The sequence below is a fragment of the Adiantum capillus-veneris genome, chromosome 24 (genome assembly GCF_014529385.1).
Source record: "Adiantum capillus-veneris isolate H3 chromosome 24, ASM1452938v2, whole genome shotgun sequence".
Classification (NCBI taxonomy): Eukaryota; Viridiplantae; Streptophyta; class Polypodiopsida; order Polypodiales; family Pteridaceae; genus Adiantum; species Adiantum capillus-veneris.
Genome location: NC_140954.1, coordinates 28,377,631 through 28,399,049, shown reverse-complemented (window position 1 = coordinate 28,399,049; position 21,419 = coordinate 28,377,631). Strand labels below are relative to the sequence as shown.

At 42.5% G+C, this 21,419-nt stretch overlaps 1 protein-coding gene across 2 annotated transcripts; it reads left to right on the top strand.

Annotated features, from left to right (window-relative positions):
* Positions 1-4,833: 4,833 nt before the first annotated feature.
* LOC147426139 (uncharacterized) lies at positions 4,834-5,697 on the top strand. Of its 2 annotated transcripts, XM_086499139.1 has the most exons (2): positions 4,834-4,951; positions 5,042-5,697. In XM_086499139.1, exons 1-2 carry the CDS (start codon positions 4,931-4,933, stop codon positions 5,396-5,398), a joined length of 378 nt encoding a protein of 125 aa, XP_086355265.1. In that variant the 5' UTR covers positions 4,834-4,930; the 3' UTR covers positions 5,399-5,697. The 2 variants fall into 2 exon arrangements, with proteins under 2 accessions (XP_086355265.1, XP_086355264.1); XM_086499138.1 differs by having other exon boundaries at positions 4,925-5,697.
* Positions 5,698-21,419: the final 15,722 nt, after the last annotated feature.

Genomic DNA, 21,419 nt, shown 5'->3' with positions numbered 1-21,419 from the left:
TGATGTTCTTTGAGCGTTTTTGTCGTTCTTGCAATTCTTGAGTGTCCACATTCTCTACATTCTTTGCTTGGACAACGGCTTGCGTGATAGGAGATGTAGAAACCACATTATCCTTACATATATCAGCCCATGATTTGGATGCATTTATCATCTCACATACATCATGTCGTATTGTATCTATCATTTCCTCTTTCAATACATGATCACTCTCAACTTTGCTCAAGCGCTCTTTCAATACATTCATGTCAACAAGAGAGTGTTTACATTCTTGAACTTCATTCTCAAGATGCATCATAGCGTGTTGTTTGCATTTCAAGAACCTTCTCGAGGTGCTCATTCTCCACAACGAGAACTCTTAAAGTGCCATTCTCCATTGCAAGTGCACACAACTCTTCACCTTGCTTGTTGACGGTTTCTTGTAATGAGATCAAGTAAGCCATGATCATTGCTTCCGTTGTTGTAGATAATGTGGTTGGATTAGCATCCAAATTCTTTGGAGATTTTGCATCATTCTCCATGGTGAGTGTGGCTTTTCCACCCTTGCGAGTTTTGTCTGACATTGCCTTCAAGTCGGCAACAAAAACGAAAAGTTTTGATAGTTTTTTCAGTTCTGAGATGCTGTTACATCAAAGCCTTCCATTACACAGAAAAATTCTTTCTTTAAATCAATGCGTAGAGGTCTTTGTGCTCTTCGATTGAGGCTATAGATCACCTACATCGGAGTTCGGATGAGCAAGTTATGGTCAAAAGAGTGAACTATTGTCTACTAGGTCAAAAAACGGCAGAGAGAGAGAGAGAGAGAGAGAGAGAGAGAGAGAGAGAGAGAGAGAGAGAGAGAGAGAGAGAGAGAGAGAGAGAGAGAGAGAGAGAGAGAGAGAGAGAGAGAGTCGGAAGCGAGTCCTCACGGGGAACAACACAGAAGAGGGAAGCGAGGAGAGCTGAGCAATGAAACAGGAGTTATAGGAGGCAGGAACTTGGAAGTCAAGACGACACTGAGACGACGGAGAGTAATAGCACTTGAATCAAGTTAATGACACTCTTCTTACAAGGGCATGACCCACAGTATCACCTCTTGCATTACCCAATGTAAAATATGATTCACATCAAGCGCAAGTGCTTTACATTGGGGAGAGGGGGGAACTAGAGGGCATCTATATCTAAAGAGATATTAGCAAATATGTAGACACGCACGTGCCCGCGCACACACGCATACACATAGAGATAAGCCAGTAGATAGAGAAAATGAGAGACTGAGATAATGAGAGAGAGATACACTGAGGGAAATATAAATCTAGAGAGAGAATGTAAAAGTAGGGGGAGAGAGAGAGAGAGAGAGAGAGAGAGAGAGAGAGAGAGAGAGAGAGAGAGAGAGAGAGAGAGAGAGAGAGAGATAGATAGATAGATAGATTTTATTATCGTCCTCGGAGGTCAAATATGACCTATGGGACCAAAGTTACATGTGATGTAGTATGTGTATGGCTGATGAGTGACTCTCGATGCTCAAAAATTGTAGTGATGAGAGTCGCAATGGAGAGCCCACACTTTGGCTGGGAGAGGAAAGTGTGTAGGTCTAAGTTATGGCTGAAAATGTGAGAGAAGCAAGTTCGGATGTGATCAAAAGCAAGTTCGGATGTGAGAGAGAGAGAGAGAGAGAGAGAGAGAGAGAGAGAGAGAGAGAGAGAGAGAGAGAGAGAGAGAGAGAGAGAATATATATATATATGTATGTATGTATGTATGTATCCTATTACAAGGGAGAAGATTCAGGCTTCCATGTGACAACCCATCTCGTCTCCAGCTTTGAGAAGGTGTATTGGCAAGCCGAAGCATCAACAAGAAGCAGGAATGGAAACTTGAAAATCTACGAAGAGGATAGTGGGATCTTCCGGCTGTGCTTAGTGCACACACCATACAACATGGGCAAAGAGAGAGAGAGAGAGAGAGAGAGAGAGAGAGAGAGAGAGAGAGAGAGAGAGAGAGAGAGAGAGAGAGAGAGAGAGAGAGAGAGCTCCAGTAGATAGAGAGTGAGGGCATTGGACAATAGAGAGAGACGACATTTTAGCTTTGCGCCAGACCATGATTGACGATCGTGTGTGACCAGAGCCTTTCACGCTTCTAAAATCGCCACTGCAGAGAGAGGTTCCGAGTCCAGCAGTCTAGAGATACAGTGTGTTTTCGGCACTTCAATAGAGAGAGAGAGAGAGAGAGAGAGAGAGAGAGAGAGAGAGAGAGAGAGAGAGAGAGAGAGAGAGAGAGAGAGAGAGAGAGAGAGAGAGAGAGAGAGAGAAGGGTACTATCAAAAATCGATCCGACAAGGAGAGTTGAACTCAAGACCTGTAATTCAAGAGGGAAATGGCATAACCACTCTACCACACTTGGGTGATAGAAAGGTTATACCATTTTTTAGGCGGACGGTTCACAGATAGGGAGCGCACATGCAAAGGGTCCCGGTGGCTTGCTGATCAAGTCACGAACGTCACCACCCGCCAGCATTGAGCACACATGCTGTAGCCCCATCCATTATCGTAATGCAAATGATGAAAGTCAACTCTCTCAATCGTGTGTCCTCAGTCGCAGCCAATAAAGCCTTTTCCCTCCAAGAAAACGGCTCTATCCACGGGTGACCGTTAAGAGGCAATTGGGGTGACGTTCCGATGGCGACGGTGAGAGTCATGGTGGCTGGGTGTAGGGGCGTGGCAGGCCTATGGTGGGCTCAGAGCACTTTTTGACCGGGAGAAGCCTTTGCTCATACGCATGTGCACATGCTTAGAGAGAGAGAGAGAGAGAGAGAGAGAGAGAGAGAGAGAGAGAGAGAGAGAGAGAGAGAGAGAGAGAGAGAGAGAGAGAGAGAGAGAGAGAGAGAGAGAGAGAGAGAGAGAGAGAGAGAGAGAGAGAGAGAGAGAGAGAGAGTATACATGCAGGTGTACTGGGACAGAGAAGTAGTGCACGTGTCAGCAAGAGCATGCCTCACCTCTGTGTGTGTGTATGTGTGTCCCAGTACACATGCATCTACTCTCTCTCTCTCTCTCTCTCTCTCCCCCTTAGGCCCGTCTGCTACTCTGGAGTATAAGGTTGCACGCATCCCACGACCAAGTTGCAGCTCAATGAAAGCTACTGTAATACGGCTGCCACTTTAGGATAGCGGGTCCAACTTATATCTGCAAGTCATCGTCATCGTTGTCATGTAGATATTTTTCTCATGTTGATAGAAAACTGCATTTACACGTGCCCAAGGGTTTTCCAGCATAGATAAATAGACCCTTGGTACACAAAATTACTCATGCCATTTGCTCATGCACACAAGGCCTTTGCAAATTCTTTTCTACTACCAGTTTTGTGAACTAAGTTGTTGTTTAGGAGAGAGTTTTTAAACGAAGAGCTATAAATTAATGGCCCAATGTGCAATTGTAACTTAGGTTATGAGAGTGGCCCTTCCCCTATGCCCCAACTGAGAGAGAGAGAGAGAGAGAGAGAGAGAGAGAGAGAGAGAGAGAGAGAGAGAGAGAGACTGGAGGCTTCAGACAAAGAGGTCAATACATATATATATATATATATATATATATATATATATATATATATATATATATATATATATATATATATATATATATATATATATATATATATATATATATAGATATATATATATATGTATATATATATATGTATGTAGAGAGAGAGAGAGAGAGAGAGAGAGAGAGAGAGAGAGAGAGAGAGAGAGAGGTGAGGCAAGCTCTTGCATCGTTACATGAAAGAGGCAACATTTATCATGTCTGGCGCAACTCTCTCTCTCTCGACATAGACATGCCATATATAAAGCCCGTCTATGAGTTAGCCTTCCCAGGACTAGTTTACAACTCCAACCTCCTTGCCAACGAGCTTGCAACTTGGTTTGAGAAGTACACTAAAGTATAGCTTGGTTTGCAGTTGCAGACATGCTAAACCAACTTCAACAAGGCCAGTGTCTACGTGTTCAACATTGCAACAAAGACAAGCTGATTGTTGGCGACATCTCCATACGCAGCACCGACAGTGCTTGATGAAAAGTAATCGTTGACAAGACAATTACAAACATTCAGATTTGCAAGCTAATCGTGGTGTTGAGGCAAAGACAAAGCTACTGATGATGGCCTCAAGGATTGAGGTGGTGCTATTGATGGAGGCTGAGGGGCTTTCAACTAGGATCTCTCTCTCTCTCTCTCTCTAACATGCCAAGTGCATATTAACTTGCAAGGCTCTTTTTCTCTATCTCTTTTGAGCAAGATGTAGAGCTCTCTTTCTCTATCCCTCCCTCCCTCCCTAGCTTGGCAGCTACTCTACAACTTTTGGTTATGAAAACATAAGCTACCCCATGGAATTCATCTACCTCTCCTACCCATTCCAATGCCCAAGCCTACATGTTGATATCATCATATTTCTTGCAAGAATCTAAGAGAGATGGCAAAGTTTGTATACCATGTGATAACTCTCATTGTCTTCACCCAGAGCCCAAAAGGATGATGGGCAAGGATGAGGGAATCATGTGCATACATAGAGAGGTTAGGGGCTTCATACCCTCCTTTCTTGGGATATACCTATGGGTGATCTTGCGAATGCATTAAAGATACCAAGCATTGGTCGAGAAGGGTAAAATAGTGCATTTTTAACAAAAGTGACTTGATATGTGCTGTTTTGATAGGATGTGTGTCACCCATGTTGCCACAATTTGTAGTAGAATATAGCAAGAGAAATTAGTCATTGGTACATCTGTAAAAAAAATTTAAAATGGTACCCAAGTGTGTGTTTGTGTGTGTGGGGAGGCCACACACACACACGCACACACACACACACACATGCACGCATTTATATACATATTGATATACCCCTTGGTAAGAGCGAATGAGACCTGCCGGAGGCGGGTTGCGTGAGCTCGTGGCAAATAAAGGTGGGGGACATGCCACTTATGCAAATAAAGGTAGGGGCCATGCCACTTATGCAAATGTTTACTGTATCTTTTGTTGCACACTCAAGGAGCAGCACGATGATGAGAGTAGCAATGAAGCAGGTGATGGAGGGTTACAGGAGCAGAGCAGTGGCAGGAGCGGTGGCGATGGCAAGAGAAGAGCAAACCCGTCGTTTCTCACTCTTCCCACGATTTCCATCTGACCCGCAGCAGCAGCAAGAAGGGCTTCCGCCGTCCAAAAACCCACGCGATCCGGAGAACCCAGATCCTGCCACACTTCGAGAGCAGTGGCGGTATGCCATTTCTCTGTATAGCAGGTGGTATTCTCACGCATGGGGCACTGCGATTCTTGCTGGCCTCTCCTTCTTCGCTATAGGCTGGTTCGTCAAAGGCGGCAACCCTCTCGCTACCAAGAAGGCCGCCACCCCACCTGCAGATGGCACATCGGATACTTCCTAGATGGGGTTTTCCATCTCTGGGCACTCTTTGTTTGTTGGTGCTTTGGTGACTTTTGCCTCACCATCTCCACGTACATGGCACATGAATGCTCCTGCATCATGTCTGCAAAGATTCAAGATCGCCCCTTTTGTGCAGGTACTTGCTCTGTCTGTTCTACCTAAGCTTTTTTGCCAAATGTACATACGTTTACCTTCAAGAAGATGTAGGTTTGGTCGCTTGCACACCCCCTCATGCTTGGAGACACCATGTACATATGCCTTGTTAAGGGTTTACAGAAAAAAAAAGTGTTGAATCGTAAAGAGTATCTGACATTTTTCTTATAAGTAAAGGTTGCCGTTGCTTGTTTAGAGACTTGCATGTTAATGCATTGTAGCCGGCTTTATAGTGCTTGGGTTTTTTTTTTTTGGGGGGGGGGGGGTGTTGTTGTCAAGGTTTACCAGAAAGATTAATGGCTGGCTTGGGGCGATTGTGTTGTGAAGTTGTGAACTTTAAGACTAAATTGAAAAGGACCAGGGCAGCCTGATAGTTGATTTCCAGTAATTGGCTTGAGGCCATTCTGAATTGTGCTTGGCTTTCATGAAAATTTGTGCGGTCCTTGACAATTCCATCAAGTGGATGGGCCTGATTTGAGGTTGTAACAGTATTTGAGAAAGGTAATGTATTCCCCCCCGACAAGCTAAATTGCCGGAGTGCTGTTAAAAATGGGTGGATACGGACATAATCTGATTTGTTTTCTACTGGTTATGAAGAACTCCAGAAAATTGGAGGTTATGCCATTTATGGTAGGGAAGAAAATGTGTTTTTATAAAAGAACAAATTATTTTGATTCTTTTGACAGTCTCGAGTTATGGTTCTCGCCTCATAAATTTTAGTGGTTTTGTCTTTATATTCCTTGTCCTAATATGAAACCGCAACCATAAATTTCAAACTTAGAGACAATACGGCAGAGGGAGGAGATGGAGAGACAATGGAGCTGAAACCGGTGCTCATTCGAAAATGCAAGACCTAGCATAGGTGCTGGATACATTGTGAGGAGGCTGATAGCTCCCTAGGTTAGTGTTCACCCGTCGCGATTAGTGAAAGTTCTATATTCTGCATTTCTTTAGATAAAGTCTAAGATGCTTTTTGCATCTCTTTCTGTGAAATGTTTCTTCTCATCGCTATTTTGATCAGTCTTTATCAATTTTGATTTTCAATTATTAGCAAGGTTTGGTTACATAAGGCAATGTGCTTTTTGAAGCAAACAAAGCCGTAATGCGTTTCTACAACTTCAATGATAGAAGCTTTCAAATCTTGGACAATATATTACGCTACGCATGAAAGTGTGAGTTCGTGCAGTTACCTCAACAATTCGCTTCCTCAACCGCTCCAGCCATGTAGTTAATTTTACTTTGCATTAAATTTTTGGGCCCTTTGTATGGACATAAACGCACTGGGTTCCACACCAAAAACGGTCCAATTCTTTGTTTACTATTCATGATCATGTTTCTTCTACTAAAGCTGTCATGATATCGGATTGACCTTCGTTGGTTGTTTTTCTACTTGATTTCTTCCCACATATATTCTTGCATTTTTTATTTGGTTTACAATTTTAAGGAGATGTGGTTACCCTTCTGAATGGACTCCAGAGATTATTTTGAACTGGAAGATCTCCTTTTCCGTAGTGTATTCCCCATATTTCCATAGTTCTCATCGGCAATTGCATCACGAGAATCATTGCAGTACTTTGGAATCACAATCATGCACATGATCTTGGGCATTGAAGAGATGAGTAGGATGTTGTAGCTGTGGTTAAGGCTATGCGTCTTTCCCCACACTCTTTCTATCACCCAAGTGTGGTAGATTGGGTTTTCCATTTCCCTCTTGAATAACAGGTCTTGAGTTCAACTCTCCTCGTTGGGTAGATCTTTAATGTCTCTTGGGATAGTTTCGTACGACGTTAAAACTCTCTTCTTCTTTTTCTATCTACCATTCTTACTACCACTAGTCTGCAAGTGTGTAGAAATGCATCAAAGATGATGATTTTTGTAAACCCAAGTAGATTCTTGTTATGGTTGAATAATCGTGTTTATAGCTTTTGTCCTTACCCCTCTCAACTTTCTGCAGGGCTACTTGCATAGTTTGTAATCATGGATTTCTGCTCAAGCCTTCACTAGCAGGTAGGCGATCATAGTTTGTAATCATGGAGGGGATGTTAAGGAAGAGTTCTTTTTGTAGAGAGGGGGGACAACCGCCAGGGTTTTGGGGGCGGGGGAGGTTTGAATTTGGCCCTCTACAGTCTTGTGCCAATTTGAGTAATTCTTTCTATTCAATGGGTTAATCATACATATTTTCTTAATTGCAATTGTTATAAATTATTGATACTTAGGATTGTTAGGTTTCACTGGTATTATAGTTCATTATTCGTTTCCTTTCAAAGAAAGAAAGGTCCATCTACAAGTAGGCCTCCAGAAGATTGCTTGGGATATCCATTTCATCGAACAAGTTTATCAAGATGTTCTTACACCTCGAGTATCTTTTACATTCAAAAGAGATTAAACTATTCATAATTATGTTGACAACCTGTAGAATGTGCATCATCTTCCAAATGAATGGACTTTGCAGAACAACAATAATTTTGTCAGGCCTGGTTGCTGACATGTGCGTATACGTGACTACACAAAGGCCCAAGAAAAAACAAAAACCATTTACCACATTGATTTTCTCTGAACTCTCCCATTGGTAAATCCATGCACATGTTTTTGAGAAGGAAGACAGACAGATTTGAAAGGAAAGAACAGGAAGAAGAGGGAGAAGGGAGTCTAATAAGCTCCTTGAATGGCACGAGGACCATCAATGTTGTAATTGTAGGGAAACAGGACCTAAGGAGAATACCGGCATAACATATTAGCATCCCAAATTGCTTTACATGATGCTTTTAACTCCACAAGGACCTTTGTTATGCTATGCTTGGGGAAAGGCTTTCAAACTATTTTGTGTCCCTCTCTACTTTTAGCCATCAAGTTGGGTGTCCAAACTTCCTTAAAATATATAGATAGAGGGCAACAATTTTCGGTTATCTGTTTCCGTGGAAGGCTCCAAGTTCATGTTCAAGGATATGTAGATTAAAATCGATTGTTTATTTCTGCCTTGAAGCACGAGGATGTTTTGTTGGGAGTTTTATGGTTTCACTGTATTGTAGATAATTTGCAGTTTCTTGATAGACCATTTAGAGGTATATATGATATTTTGCGTGAAAAGCAAAGGTCACACTTTTCTTATTGCATTTTAGAAAGCTTTTCATAAATGAATAAATATCTTATTTTTGCACATATGATTTGTGTTAGACTCTAGAACTTAAATGCATCACTCCTCTCCTCATACTACTTTTCCTGAAAAGAACTCATCTTTAAGATTGTTTCTTTGAGGAGCATGGAACTTCCATTTGTACCGATCCTATACCAAGAGAACTCTCTCCATCTCACGTGAAGATGACCATAAGGTTGAGCTTATTCTAGAAAGCTCTCCTCATAAATAGACCTCCATTTAGGGTTCATTATGCACAGCAAGAAGAGATTACGACACAAGTCAATTTTAACATTAAGTAGTGCTTCAGTGCAAACGAAGGATGGCTCATACAAGATATGTGGAAACTATTGTACACCAAATAATCACTATTAGGAATACAGTTTTTGTGCGAAGAATACAAGTTTTGTTCAAATAAGCTCCAAGGTTTCCCACAATTAAGCAGGATTGCTGTTAAATGTAGCTATTAACGAGTATGAATAGTGTGCAAAGATATTCATAGACTAGTTTACAACTAGCTTTGGTCTATGAATACATAGTGATGTTGATTGGACTCACTACACCGGCGAGCTTCAATAAGATAATGGACCAATCATTTGGTAAGCATCAAGCTTACTCAATGACCTAATCCAGAACCGTTGATGAGCAGAAGGATCACTTAAAGTTTCCAGGAATTGCATAATCAATAGCTCTTAATGACAAAAAGGGTTTTACTCTTTTTGCAAGAGATACAATACTTGGGTCATGATATTAAAGAAAATGGTATCCAAATAGATCCCAAGAAACTCAAGATGACTGACCAAGGAGTGGTCTCCACCCAAGAACTTACATGAACTTAGAGAATTTTATGAAATTGCTCCTACCATAGAAAATTTATGACAAACTCCTTTGAGCTTCATGGAGAATTTCATGAAATTGTGCTCCTACCGAAGATTTATTACACGGTCTTTGAGCTTCGTGGACCTCTCTATGATTTAACAAAAAGAGTAAGAGTCTTTCACGACCCTTAAGCAAAGGCTTACGTCTCAATCCATGCTAGTACCAATTGATCTTTCAAAACCTTTCAAGACTCATTGTGATGCCTACAATGACTGCTTAGGAGCTATCCTTTTACAAGAGGGACATGCCATACCTTATGAGTAGTGCTAGCTTCACTTGATGAGCGCATTGTGATGAACACATTCTTAAAATTTATGAGAAGGAACTTCTTGCATTTATGCATGCTCTTAGTTTGTGAAAGCACTATCTCCTTTGTAGTCCTTGTATTGATACAAATGGATCATCAAATTATCAAGTACTTCATGAATCCAGCAAAGCTGTCCGCAAACAATTGAGGTGATCAAATTTTGTTTCTCAATACGAGTCACATTATTCACATTCTTGGAAAGTACAATCAAGTAGTTGATGCACTCTCTCATAGTATTAAGATAATGTTGTATTTGTAGCCTATTAGAACAATTTTATTAGCATAGTGGATTTATATGCTAAGGACTCTAATCTGATAGATGTTTTGTCATCATTAACCACCAACATGAAGTTACACGATCCATTTAAAATAAAAGATGGATTTCTTCTGTGTGGAAATCAACTGTGTCACTTGGAAGGCTATGTGAGAAAGTCATGCAAGAGTCATGTGTCCCTCCATATGTAGGGCATTAAAGATTTGTTGCTACCAGTCTACCATTGAGACATATTTTCCTTGGCCAATCAATGACCAAACGACTTGAGTATGTCTCTCAGTGCCTAATATACCGAAAGGTTATATATTGGAGAGGATAACAACTAAGTTTATTGTTATCATCACCAATACTTAGAGGCAACATGATAGATATAGCCATGAAAAGTTTCCTTGGTTTACCCAAGTCTCTTCCTGGTAACAATGGCATCTGGACAATCATAGATAGGTTCAACAAACAGACACATTTTATGCTTCTTAAGAATACCTTTGAACTAAGTCTCTCCCTCAAAACAATGGCATCTCGACAATAACAAATAGGCTGAACAAACATGGACATTTTATACTCTTAACACTAGGGTTGTGTGAACATGAGCCACTTCTGTGGCTATAAGAAACGTTTTTTAAAATTCTTGTTCTCATAGACTCTGCAGCTTATCGTCCACAAATGGAGGGGCAAATTGAAATAGTTGACTCCATTGTTTTAGATGTTCTCAAGAAATGCGTCGATGAAGTGGATCAAGAAAAGTTAGTGCTATTTATCAATAGTGGAATATGCATACAATAACAAGATGTACTCTCTAGTGGGAAGTCTCTCATTTGAGATTGTCGACGTGAGATCTAAGATTTCTTGTGAGAACAATGCGAATTAGTACATACATGATTTACATACTATCTTTCAAAAGGTTGGAGATGCCATGAGCTACTCTAAACACAAGCAAAAGCTAAGTACACATATGTGCTTTAGGTTTTACTGATGTTCCCAAAGGCCCACTTGTAGCATACAAGGTGCAAGATTTGGCAAGGTTTGGTAATTACAAATATTATACAAAGTAAGCTTGCTGATATTGGGCCATTTCATATTCACACAAAGATAAATAATTTTGTAGGCTTCCATCTCATTGGAAGATGCATAATGCCTTTCATGTAAGCCCATTCAAACCATTTAAGGATTTAGCTCCTACGAAACCAATACAAGAAAATCCGTGTGAATTTGATGAAATAGTTGAGCTACACCAACTATCATCAAATGATAGAAAGCTAGTCTACTACATGGTAGTAAGATTTGACATAGTTTTTTAGTGAAATTCAAAAATATCATTTGATGATGCAAAATGGATGGTGGAACTTCAACCTTAAAAATTCTCTCTCTTTACGTATATGGGTTGGGTGATGAACAAGACATCAATCTATAAAAACGTTCAAGAAGGAATCTCCCATTCTCTCTCTCTCTCTCTCTCTCTCTCTCTCTCTCTCTTCCTTCTTTGTCTTCATTTCGTTCAATTATTTGACTATGCTTACAATTCTTGCAAGCTTGCAACAAGGTCTCACTTTGCAAGCATTTAACATATTAGCATTCTCTTATGAATTTTTGTATAGCTAGATATATTTAGTAGCATGCTTGTGCTAGATTATTATCTCAAGAATCAACATTAGAAAAAATATGAACCCCAAAAGGGCCCTTTAGCTTAAGAGGTAATTAAGCATGGACCAATAGGAAGAGGGTGGTGATCACAACTATACCCTCTAAACGATAGGGTAGTAGGGGGACTTGGGGGCCTATTGTTCCCCTCATTATAGATTTGTCCCCTAGAAAGAGCGAAGGGGGAAGGGGGTGGGTGGGGGGGGAAGGTAGGGGGGCTTTTCCTCCATTTTCATGGGCATCCATAAAATTCAAGTTGATCTAATAGTTCAATGTAACCGGCTCTAATGCCAAGATGTAAAGCATTTTGTTTAATGGAAATTCAAAACTCTTTTGTGGTTATAGTATCACCGTCATTGATTAAGTTTTATAATTTTGTTTGGGTGTTCGTGTGTGCACCCATGTGTGTTTGTGTGTATCTCCAAGAGCTTTGGGTTGGTTTCTTTTCCTGCAGTAGGCCGAGGGGGGGGTATACAAAGGGGAGGGGGCTTCTTATTTGTCTATCAACAAGAGAGAGAGAGAGAGAGAGAGAGAGAGAGAGAGAGAGAGAGAGAGAGAGAGAGAGAGAGAGAGATCCATGGAAGCACATGCAAGCACATCCTCCTCCCACTAGCAGCATCATCGGAAGAGTCACACACCCCCCTTTTGCGGTTCCTTCTTTTCCTAGTGGACACCAAATATTTTGGATGCAATGATCTTCAAGGCTTCTTCACCCGCACAGTCGATTTACAGAAAACCATGCAACTCCACAATGACACTTTTCATGACATCATAGAGTATATGCATGTGCATATACTCAAGTATGTTGTGAACTTTGAAGACAACTCCATGCTGTGGTTGCCATGTGATCTGCTTTGCTACATCCACAAGGGGGACATTGCATTTTCAAAGAGATTGGCCCGCTTTGAGGTGATTGCAAAAGACGCGAACCACTTCCCCCAACTGACAAAGGAAGTTGCAGACTCGTTCAAGAAGTGCAAAATTGGCAATCTTTCTTGTCCAACATTTCCACTCTCTACTTCCTTGTCAATGAGGAGCCCTCCTTGGAGGAGATGGAGATCCCACATCTGGTAGTGGGTGGGTGCTGTCGGATCGTAAATATTCCAAGCCCGCCCCTATAGATGTCTAGAGTGAGCGGAGATTGCAAGCCGCCGAATATCTCCACGGCTTGGAAGGGCCGATTGCAATGAGAGAGAAGATTGCAAACACCTCCGAGGTGCCCGAACTCAACAGTCATGACCCAGACAATACCCAAAGTGGAGATCAACCACTTCAATAGCATAATCATTGAAGAAGAAGAGTATTTATTCTTTCATGATCTGGAAAAGGCTTGTGGTGCCCGGATAGATGAGCGCCTTAGCCTCATATGCACCAAGATGGAGTTCCCCCTTGATCCTACACTAGAACCTACAGATGACAAGCTGCTTCCATTGGGGGACTCTATTGCTGACACAATTGCACTTGTGACAGCGGATATTCTCGATGTAGAGCACAGTCAAGTCATGGACAAAGAGTTTGTTGCAACACAAACCAGGGTTGTTGCCAACAAAACTCTTATTCGTCCCGACTCGCCTGTTTCGCACAACCCCCGCAAAGTTGGCAAGAGAAAATCCTCTATCAACCTTGAAGCCATTGTTGAGATGTCGAGCTCTACATCTTGAGCTGGCATCCACTACAGGTCTTGGCCGCTTACGGCATTTACTCACTGGCGCGTTAGGTGACCGACACGGAGGATCTCTGCCAATGATTCTACAGCTGGACTACACTTATAGTGCCAGCCTAGTACGCTTCTAGCGAGTTCACACTTAGTGACCGCATGTACATATGTGCTACTTTTCAGTTTTAGCACTTAGTCATTTTGTACTCTCTTTTCTGTGAGAAGAAGAAGAAGCTTTCCATCTCTGTGTGCTTTGTGCTTGTCTTGTGTAGCTCTCTTGCATCCTCATTCTTTACATGGTATCAGAGCTTGGTGCAGGCAAGAGAGGCTAAGAGAGCAAGAGCATCACAATCCCTTCGTTCGCAATCCACGACCAGGAAAAAATTTTAGGGGTTTTTCGTACAAGTTTCTAAACAGGTCTCCAAAGTGCAGTACACAGAGATTTACTATACAAGTACAGTGGTTGTATGTACGCTTGATTGTGGACACTCGTTGAGTGTAGAAAGCGTTACAGGTACCACGATAGCAGGTTCAACAGATTTGCAGGTTTTTGCAGATTGCAGCTATTTGGCCTTAGTGCTTCAAGATGTCTGACGGTTTCAGTCAGATTGTTACTGAGAAGCTTGAGAAAAATAACTACCCTGCATGGAAGTTCAGAATAACTAATTTCTTAAAAGGAAAAGGTTATTGGGACTATGTAGAAGGAGACAATGAAAAGGAACGAGAGATTCCCGAGGCAAATGCTACAGCAGAACAAAGAAAAGCTTTGAGGGACTGGCAACAAGGCCAGAGCAAAGTGATGTATTGGCTTTCTATGAGCATCACAGATGGCATGATGGGCTATCTACAGGATGCTCAAACCCCCGCCATTGCATGGAAAAACTTAGGCAGAGTGTTTGAGGTGAACACCAAGGCTAGGAAGCTTCAACTAAAGTCGGAGCTAAATCAGGTTAAGAGGAACAACCTCTCCATCAATGATTATGCCTTGAAGATCAAGAGTATCATTGAGTCTCTTGGATCTATTAAAGTCTCAGTGGAAGACGATGACATTGTCCGTGCATGCTTGGATGGTCTAGGAGATGAGTATGTACATTTTAGGTCTTCCATGAATACAAGAGACGACATCCCCGTGTTCCAAGATTTGATTTCTATACTTATTCTTGAGGAGAAGAACCTTGACACATCTTCTTCTCATGGCAGAAATAAGTCTGAACAGGCCTTCTATTCTAACTCCAACAGAGGTAGAGGTAGAGGTCGTGGTCGAGGCCCAAGTGGTTGCAGAGGCCAATTTCGAGAAGGTCAATCAAATCAAAACAATACAGGTGGCAGGGGAAACCAGTCTCAAGGCAGGGGGAGTCAAAGAGGTCGTGGTGCAGGATCAAGTAGGCAGCAACATACTACAGATAGCAGAGAATGTTGGACTTGTGGTGAAAGAGGTCACATGTCACGTGACTGTCCAAAGGGAAAGGCAAGTGGAAAGAGAGAACAGGGCAACTATGCATCTACTAGCAGAGATGCAGATGACAGCAAAAACGAGCGCATGTTTGTTATGCAGCATGTAATGAATACAATTACTGTATAGAATTCCACCCAAGATGATGTTTGGTATGTGGATTCAGGTGCCTCTAATCACATGACGTCTCGTGGAGAGTGGTTTAGAGATATGCGCAAACCAGATGTGTCAGGCTATGTGCAGACAAGAGATGACATAGCTCACCCCATTGCTCATGTACGGAACATACCTCTAAATACAAAGAGTGGGAAATCAAAGTACTTAGCAAATGTACTTCATGTCCCAAACATTACAAAGAATCTTGTTTTTGTTGGACAAATGGTTGAGCAGGGTTTGCAGGTTCGCTTCAATCCAAATGGCTGTTATGTAAAAGATTTCCAGAATGGCTGTAAGTTGATCAAAGAGGGCAAATGTGTGGGCAGAATGTTTACGCTGAATGTAGACATGCCTGAGATAAAAGCTGCATTATTTGCACAGGGCACAGGTGTTGTGGCTGATGTTGACATTTGGCACAAACGCATTGGCCATGTCAATGAGCAGAGATTGCGCAGCATGCAATCAAAACAGATTGTAAAAGGTTTGCCCAAATTCAAGGTGGATGGTATGCATAAAGTGTGTGCAGCATGCCAGTTTGGAAAACAGTCAAAGGGCTCATTTCCACATGAGCCATACATTGCGCTCATTTCCACATGAGCGCAATGTATGTAAAAAGCCACTTGAGGTGGTGCACACAGATGTTTGGGGTCCAACCGATACTGCAAGTATACATGGTTGCAGGTATTATGTCTCTTTCATTGATGACCATACAAGGAAAGTATGGGTCTACTTCATGCGTAACAAAAGTGAAGTGTTTGGTCACTTTCAGGACTTCAAAGTCATGATTGAGAAGGAGACAGATATGCAAATCAAGACATTGAGGTCAGATGGAGGGGGAGATTACTTCTCCAACGATTTTTCAGATTTTCTGTGAATGCATGGTATACGCAGACAGTTTACATGCAGATATACTCCACAGCAGAATGGGGTCGCAGAAAGGAAAAACAGGCACATTGTAGAGGTTGCACGTGCATTGATGAATGAGAAGAACATGCCTCATCATTTCTGGGCTGAAGCTGTAAATACAGCTGCGTACATTATGAACAGGACACCTACAGCTGCGGTGCATGATGTAACACCTGAGGAAAAGTTTACAAGTACAAAGCCTGATTTGGCACACTTGAAAGTGTTTGGCTGCATAGCTTACGTGCATGTACCAGATGAGTTGCATAGGAAATTGGATCCTAAAGCAGAGAAATGTATTCCTGTGGGATATTCCCTTGAATAAAAGGGGTAGAGGTGCTACAATCCTACTACACGAGAATTACGAGTGAGTAGAGATGTAGTCTTTGATGAGATGAGCAGCTGGTACAATAATGCACATGGCACAATTGGGGCTGATGTAAAAGATGATGTGGTTGTACAAAATGTGAGGCCACAGTCACAGATTTTGAGTGGACCACAAGAGTCCTCTTCTTGTGGCTCTGTTGAGAAGCCATGGAATGGTAGACTACGTACGCAGGTTACTCCACCCTCCCCTATATAAAGTGGGGTCACCATCACACTAAACACACACACAACATCACCAAAGAATACACTATGCACTGTGTGTGCCTAGTGCACACACACACACACACACACACACACACACACACACACACACACACACACACACACACCCACACCATCACCATCACCGCAATCACCATGCTCGTTTTGAGCATGACCTCTACACCCTTGGGATATGGAAGATGAAGGGCAGTTAAATGAAGGATGATGGCCATAACCCTCGTGCGAGTCTTCGCCATCAACTCCCACCTATCCGCCATGTGCTCTACCACTCTCTCCCTTCTCATTCCTCTACCCTAAGCTCCCCATTTCATCGCCTTATTCTCTAAATAAAGCTTGAGGTTTTGTGAGTATGTTTTCTTGCAATGTTTTGCCCATGTGAGGTGTGTAGAATCGCCACCTAGTCTTGTGTTTGGAGTGAGCTTGTGTATGTGTGAAGGGTGTGCGGATTCGCCATCCTTCTGTGGTGCCTAAGTACTAAGCCACTATACCCCCTCCCTCACTCTCTCTCTCTCTCTCTCTCTCTCTCTCTCTCTCTCTCACTTGATCTCATTTCCCTTCCTCTTCATCATTACTCCCAAGCATCCATCTCTCTTGGATGAAAACTTTGTTATGGTGGTGTGTTGTTTGTGTCCTAGCCGTTGAAGCTAGGTGGTGCCCCCTGTTTGCTTTACCATGACAGGCTCGAGGCGCTCCATTCGGTCCCCGGTGTTTTAGAGGCCGTCGGGGGTTCGGGGTTCGCTTTGCTCCCGTCACTAGGAGGTTGTTCCTCTCTAGTTGCATACATGCCTATCACTCTAGGACAAGCCTTACCTTAGCATTAGCACATTTTGTGATACTAGTTCTTGTGTTGTGTACTCTTGAGATTTTCCTTCAGTTTCTCCATCTTTGAGTGCACTTCTACAGCCATATTTTTGACACCAATGAAATTTATATACTCTACCACCAATAAAACTACTTAATCTCTATATTTGAAGTGAACTTTGAAACCATGATTAGTGTTCCCCTTGCATGTTGCTTTTTGTACATCCCTACAACATAAAGGAACCATATGCCACTTCTCAAATGTGGTCTCTAAAACCAAATCCAAGCATGAGATTTGTATGGTGTACTCTAGAACACATTAATCTAAGATCAATTTGCAACATCGTATGTTTTTGATGCACTGGTTTGGTAGTCAAGGGGTGTTTTGTGGCAGGCCTATCTCCTTGGTGGCAACCCCAAGCTAGTTTTGGTTCCCTCTTTCTTTTGGTGGTTAGAGGGTGGTGCCCTCCTTTATTAGCCAATGTATTTGGTGGCCCGTTGTGGGTAGGATGTGTTCTGGGTTTTGGATGTTGGTTGATGCCATGGCTTGAGTGGAGCATGGTTGTGATTGCAACTTTTTGGGTTTCTTAATAAATATATCCGCTCACTTTGGTGAGTTTGAAAAAAAAAAGATTAATCTGCAACGTGTCTTTACATGTGAAACAACCATGCCACAACAAGTAAATGATATGCCTCTTGGCTTTAATCATAGATTCAAAGGGAGACACCCTTAGATAATATAGATCTTGTTACGTACTATTGCCCTCCCTTGCTTAAGATCTTGTTACACTATCGTAGATTGAAAGGGACATTCCCTTGGATTAAAAGAATATATAAATTGAGATAGAGAAAATTGTTTTTTAAGTCATGCATGCATAAAGAACAATAAATCAAACTTGAAGAGATGGTATCCATACAACAAGTGTGAGCAAAAGTCTCATTAAGATCAATGGTTAGGAGAAGTCATAGGCAAGGGCAGTGTGTTCATGCACCTTGGTGCTCCACTTGGGGTTGGAATTTTGGATAATCACAGATTTGAGTGGTTGTTGACCAAACATTTCTTTTGTGTCGCCATTGTTGAAACTGAGCAAATCCAACTAGAAAGAATTCTTGAAGCCTATCAAATAGTTTTTGTGAAAAAGCAACATGAAAGCCTCAACTCCTTGCCAATGGGGGAAATGGGAAGGGGTAGCGAGACCTAAGAATCAAGGTGGAATCGGGATTATTGGCATGTAGAAGCTTTGTGTGTCAAACTTGTTGTCTCTTTGAAAGATCAAAAGCATGAATGGGCTATCATGGCCTAGGATATGATAAACAATGCAAAGATTGCATCAAAAGGGGGCATATGGAAGAAGCCACTGTGCACGACAAGATTTTGGCACCTTTCTCGACATTTCTAAAGCTGAGTGGTTGCACAAGGAAATTAGCACGAAAGTGTAACAAGGTAGCTTCACGTACTTCACGTACTTCAAGGATGATCTTGTAATTGGTCTCCCTGGCTCTCCAAACTTGGAGGGGACTCACTGGATCCCTTTTGGAGAGAAGTTGCACGCCTTGTAAAAAACAAAGGAATTTCTAAACTCTCTCATGTTTGGATGACATAAGCTTTTGTTGGAAGAATGTGAAGCTCATGGTGGTGCAATATAATTTGGGGTTATACAAAAGGCTTCTAATCAGTAGAGTTTTGGAAGTGCTGACATCCTCATTTCCACCTATTCGTGGATCAAAAATTGATTGGAGATCCTGACATTGGTCGAAAGAGAAAGTGTTCTTGCTTCCCAAGACCCAGAGTACCTGTAAGGACATGGGTCCTACGAGCAAGGCCATCGGCACGACCAGAAAGTGTGTAAGCTAGGGGGAGGCTATAAGAGAGCACGATAGGGTGGATACTAGCACACGCATTACAACCGCCCTTTCACTGGTATCCGAGTTATTTTTGGGAAAGGGAAAAAGCAGGTCGCACGAAACTGCCGGACAGTGTGTAAGCTAGGGGGAGGCTATAAGGTAGTACGGTTGGGTGGAGCCTAGCACACGTATTACCACCGCCCTTTCACTGGTATCCGAGCTATTTTTGGGAAAGAGGAAAAGCGGGTCGCATGTGCATGCGACGCGCTGCTTCTCCTCCACGACCTGTAGACATCGACGGCTCCGATGTGCAATAAAAGAAGGCAGGCATAATTTTTTGTGCGTAGGGAAAAGCGGGTCGCATGTGTATGTGACGTGCTGCTTCTCTCCCACGACCCACATATAGCGATGGCTCTGCCGTGCAACAAAAGAAGACATGCACAGTTTTCTGTGCGCAGTGCACGACCACCCCACCTACGCCCTCCACAGTGGGTGACCAAGGCGGGCAACCAAGGCAAACTCGATCGGCAACTCTATGGCACCGAGGCTCCAGAGGCTTCCGTTGGCACCCACAACCCGCAGGCAGTGATGGATTTGCTGTGCAACAAAAGAAGGTAGGCACAGGTTTTTATGCGTAGTGCACGACCACCCCACCTACACCCTCCACAGTGGGTGACCAAGGTGGGCAACCAAGGCAAACTCGACCGATAACTCTACGACACCGAGGCTTCGGAGGCTTTTGTTGGCGTCGTTGGTTGCATGCGTAAGAAGGATGAAGGAGGGTTGAACCCAGCCATGAGGGTAAGACGCCAACACTTTACCATCAAGCTATTGAGCCTTGTTATGTATAACAAGAAAATATAACATACTTGTGTTGAAAAGATAACATACTTTTCTTCTTATGTATAACAAGAAAAGATACCATACTTGTGTTGAAAAGAAAGCTAGAAGGAAAGGGAAAGCTTCAAACTTCAAAGAAGTAGTTTCACCCTTCCTTTTCACTTCTTGGAGGAAGACAAGTTTTTCTCAAAAAAATTCTTTTTTCCTCGAGGAGGTAGCTTCAAAGTGAACAAAAAGCCTCCACAAAAACTCGTTACAACAAAAAATACGTGAAGCGCTACAATTTCTGCAAGACATCACGGAGCATAAGAACACAAAGACTTCAAACCTCACAAGGTACAAGCTGATGTTTTTATCTCTCTTTACATTAGTGTGTGTTTACCATGGCTAGTGAGGATATCCCACCTACACACACTTTTGATTTTGAGATGTCATGGTTGAAAGGTATGCTTGTAAGTGCAATTGTGCAATATGTTATCCATCAGATACGGGGTTCCCTTGAGAGGAGCTCTACTTTACATGGCTGGGAGGGAGGGTCAGAAGTGTTGGTTCATACAGATGATGTGGTTGCAGAACCAGTTATATTGGTTGGTTCGGGTAATATGTTGGCAGAGCCATATAGATTGATGAGGCAAGGTGATGTTCGAAGAGGTGCTAAAGTGCTATGGGCCTTTTGTGTGCATGGATGGCTATGTGCTTGGGTAGGGCACTATTGGAGGTTGTTGCAGATGGATGAAAGTGAACAGAGCCAGGTGTTTGATCTAGGCGGAATCTATGTGACACAGGGGGTGGGGCAACCCACTTGAAGGTTTGGCAGTAGGATGCAATAAAACTATGTAAATATGGTTTTAGTTTTTTCATAGTGTGTGCCAGATTTTGCAATTAGTAGTGAAATAAAAGCTCTTATGTGGTTGAGCATTAATGCTCAACTGGGGGGTGGGCAATGATGGTGCAACCAAAGTGTGTCGACTCTAGAAGGTGGCATGGACAGATATATGCAGGCAAACAGAAGCATGGCAAAGGGCTGGAGCAGCTAGGAGAATCCTGGAATGACAGGTAGTAGGGGAAGTGTATGCTTGATGTGGCTTATAGGCCAAGGAAGGCTCCAGGAGGGGCTAATTTGGGTAGCAGATGAAGGAGATGCAAAGTGCAGCTTCTGGGTCCAAGAATGTAGAGCTTGAAGTGCTGAAGGAGCAGGTCCAGACGGCTCATCAAACCGAGCTATGGAGCCCAAGTTATTGAAGGTTGAAGTTTCAGTGGTTTGCAGATTCTTGCCGGACAAGGCAGCTGGGGATAGGTGGTTCAAGTGGAAGTCGAGGTACAGATGTGTAGAGCTCAAGTTATGGAGCCTACCCGTCTTTTCGGATTGCGGAT

What these genes read in the sequence shown, in the direction of transcription:
- LOC147426139 (XM_086499138.1), top strand. Translation starts at nt 4,931, where the DNA reads ATGCCACTTATGCAAATAAAGGTAGGGGCCATGCCACTTATGCAAATG.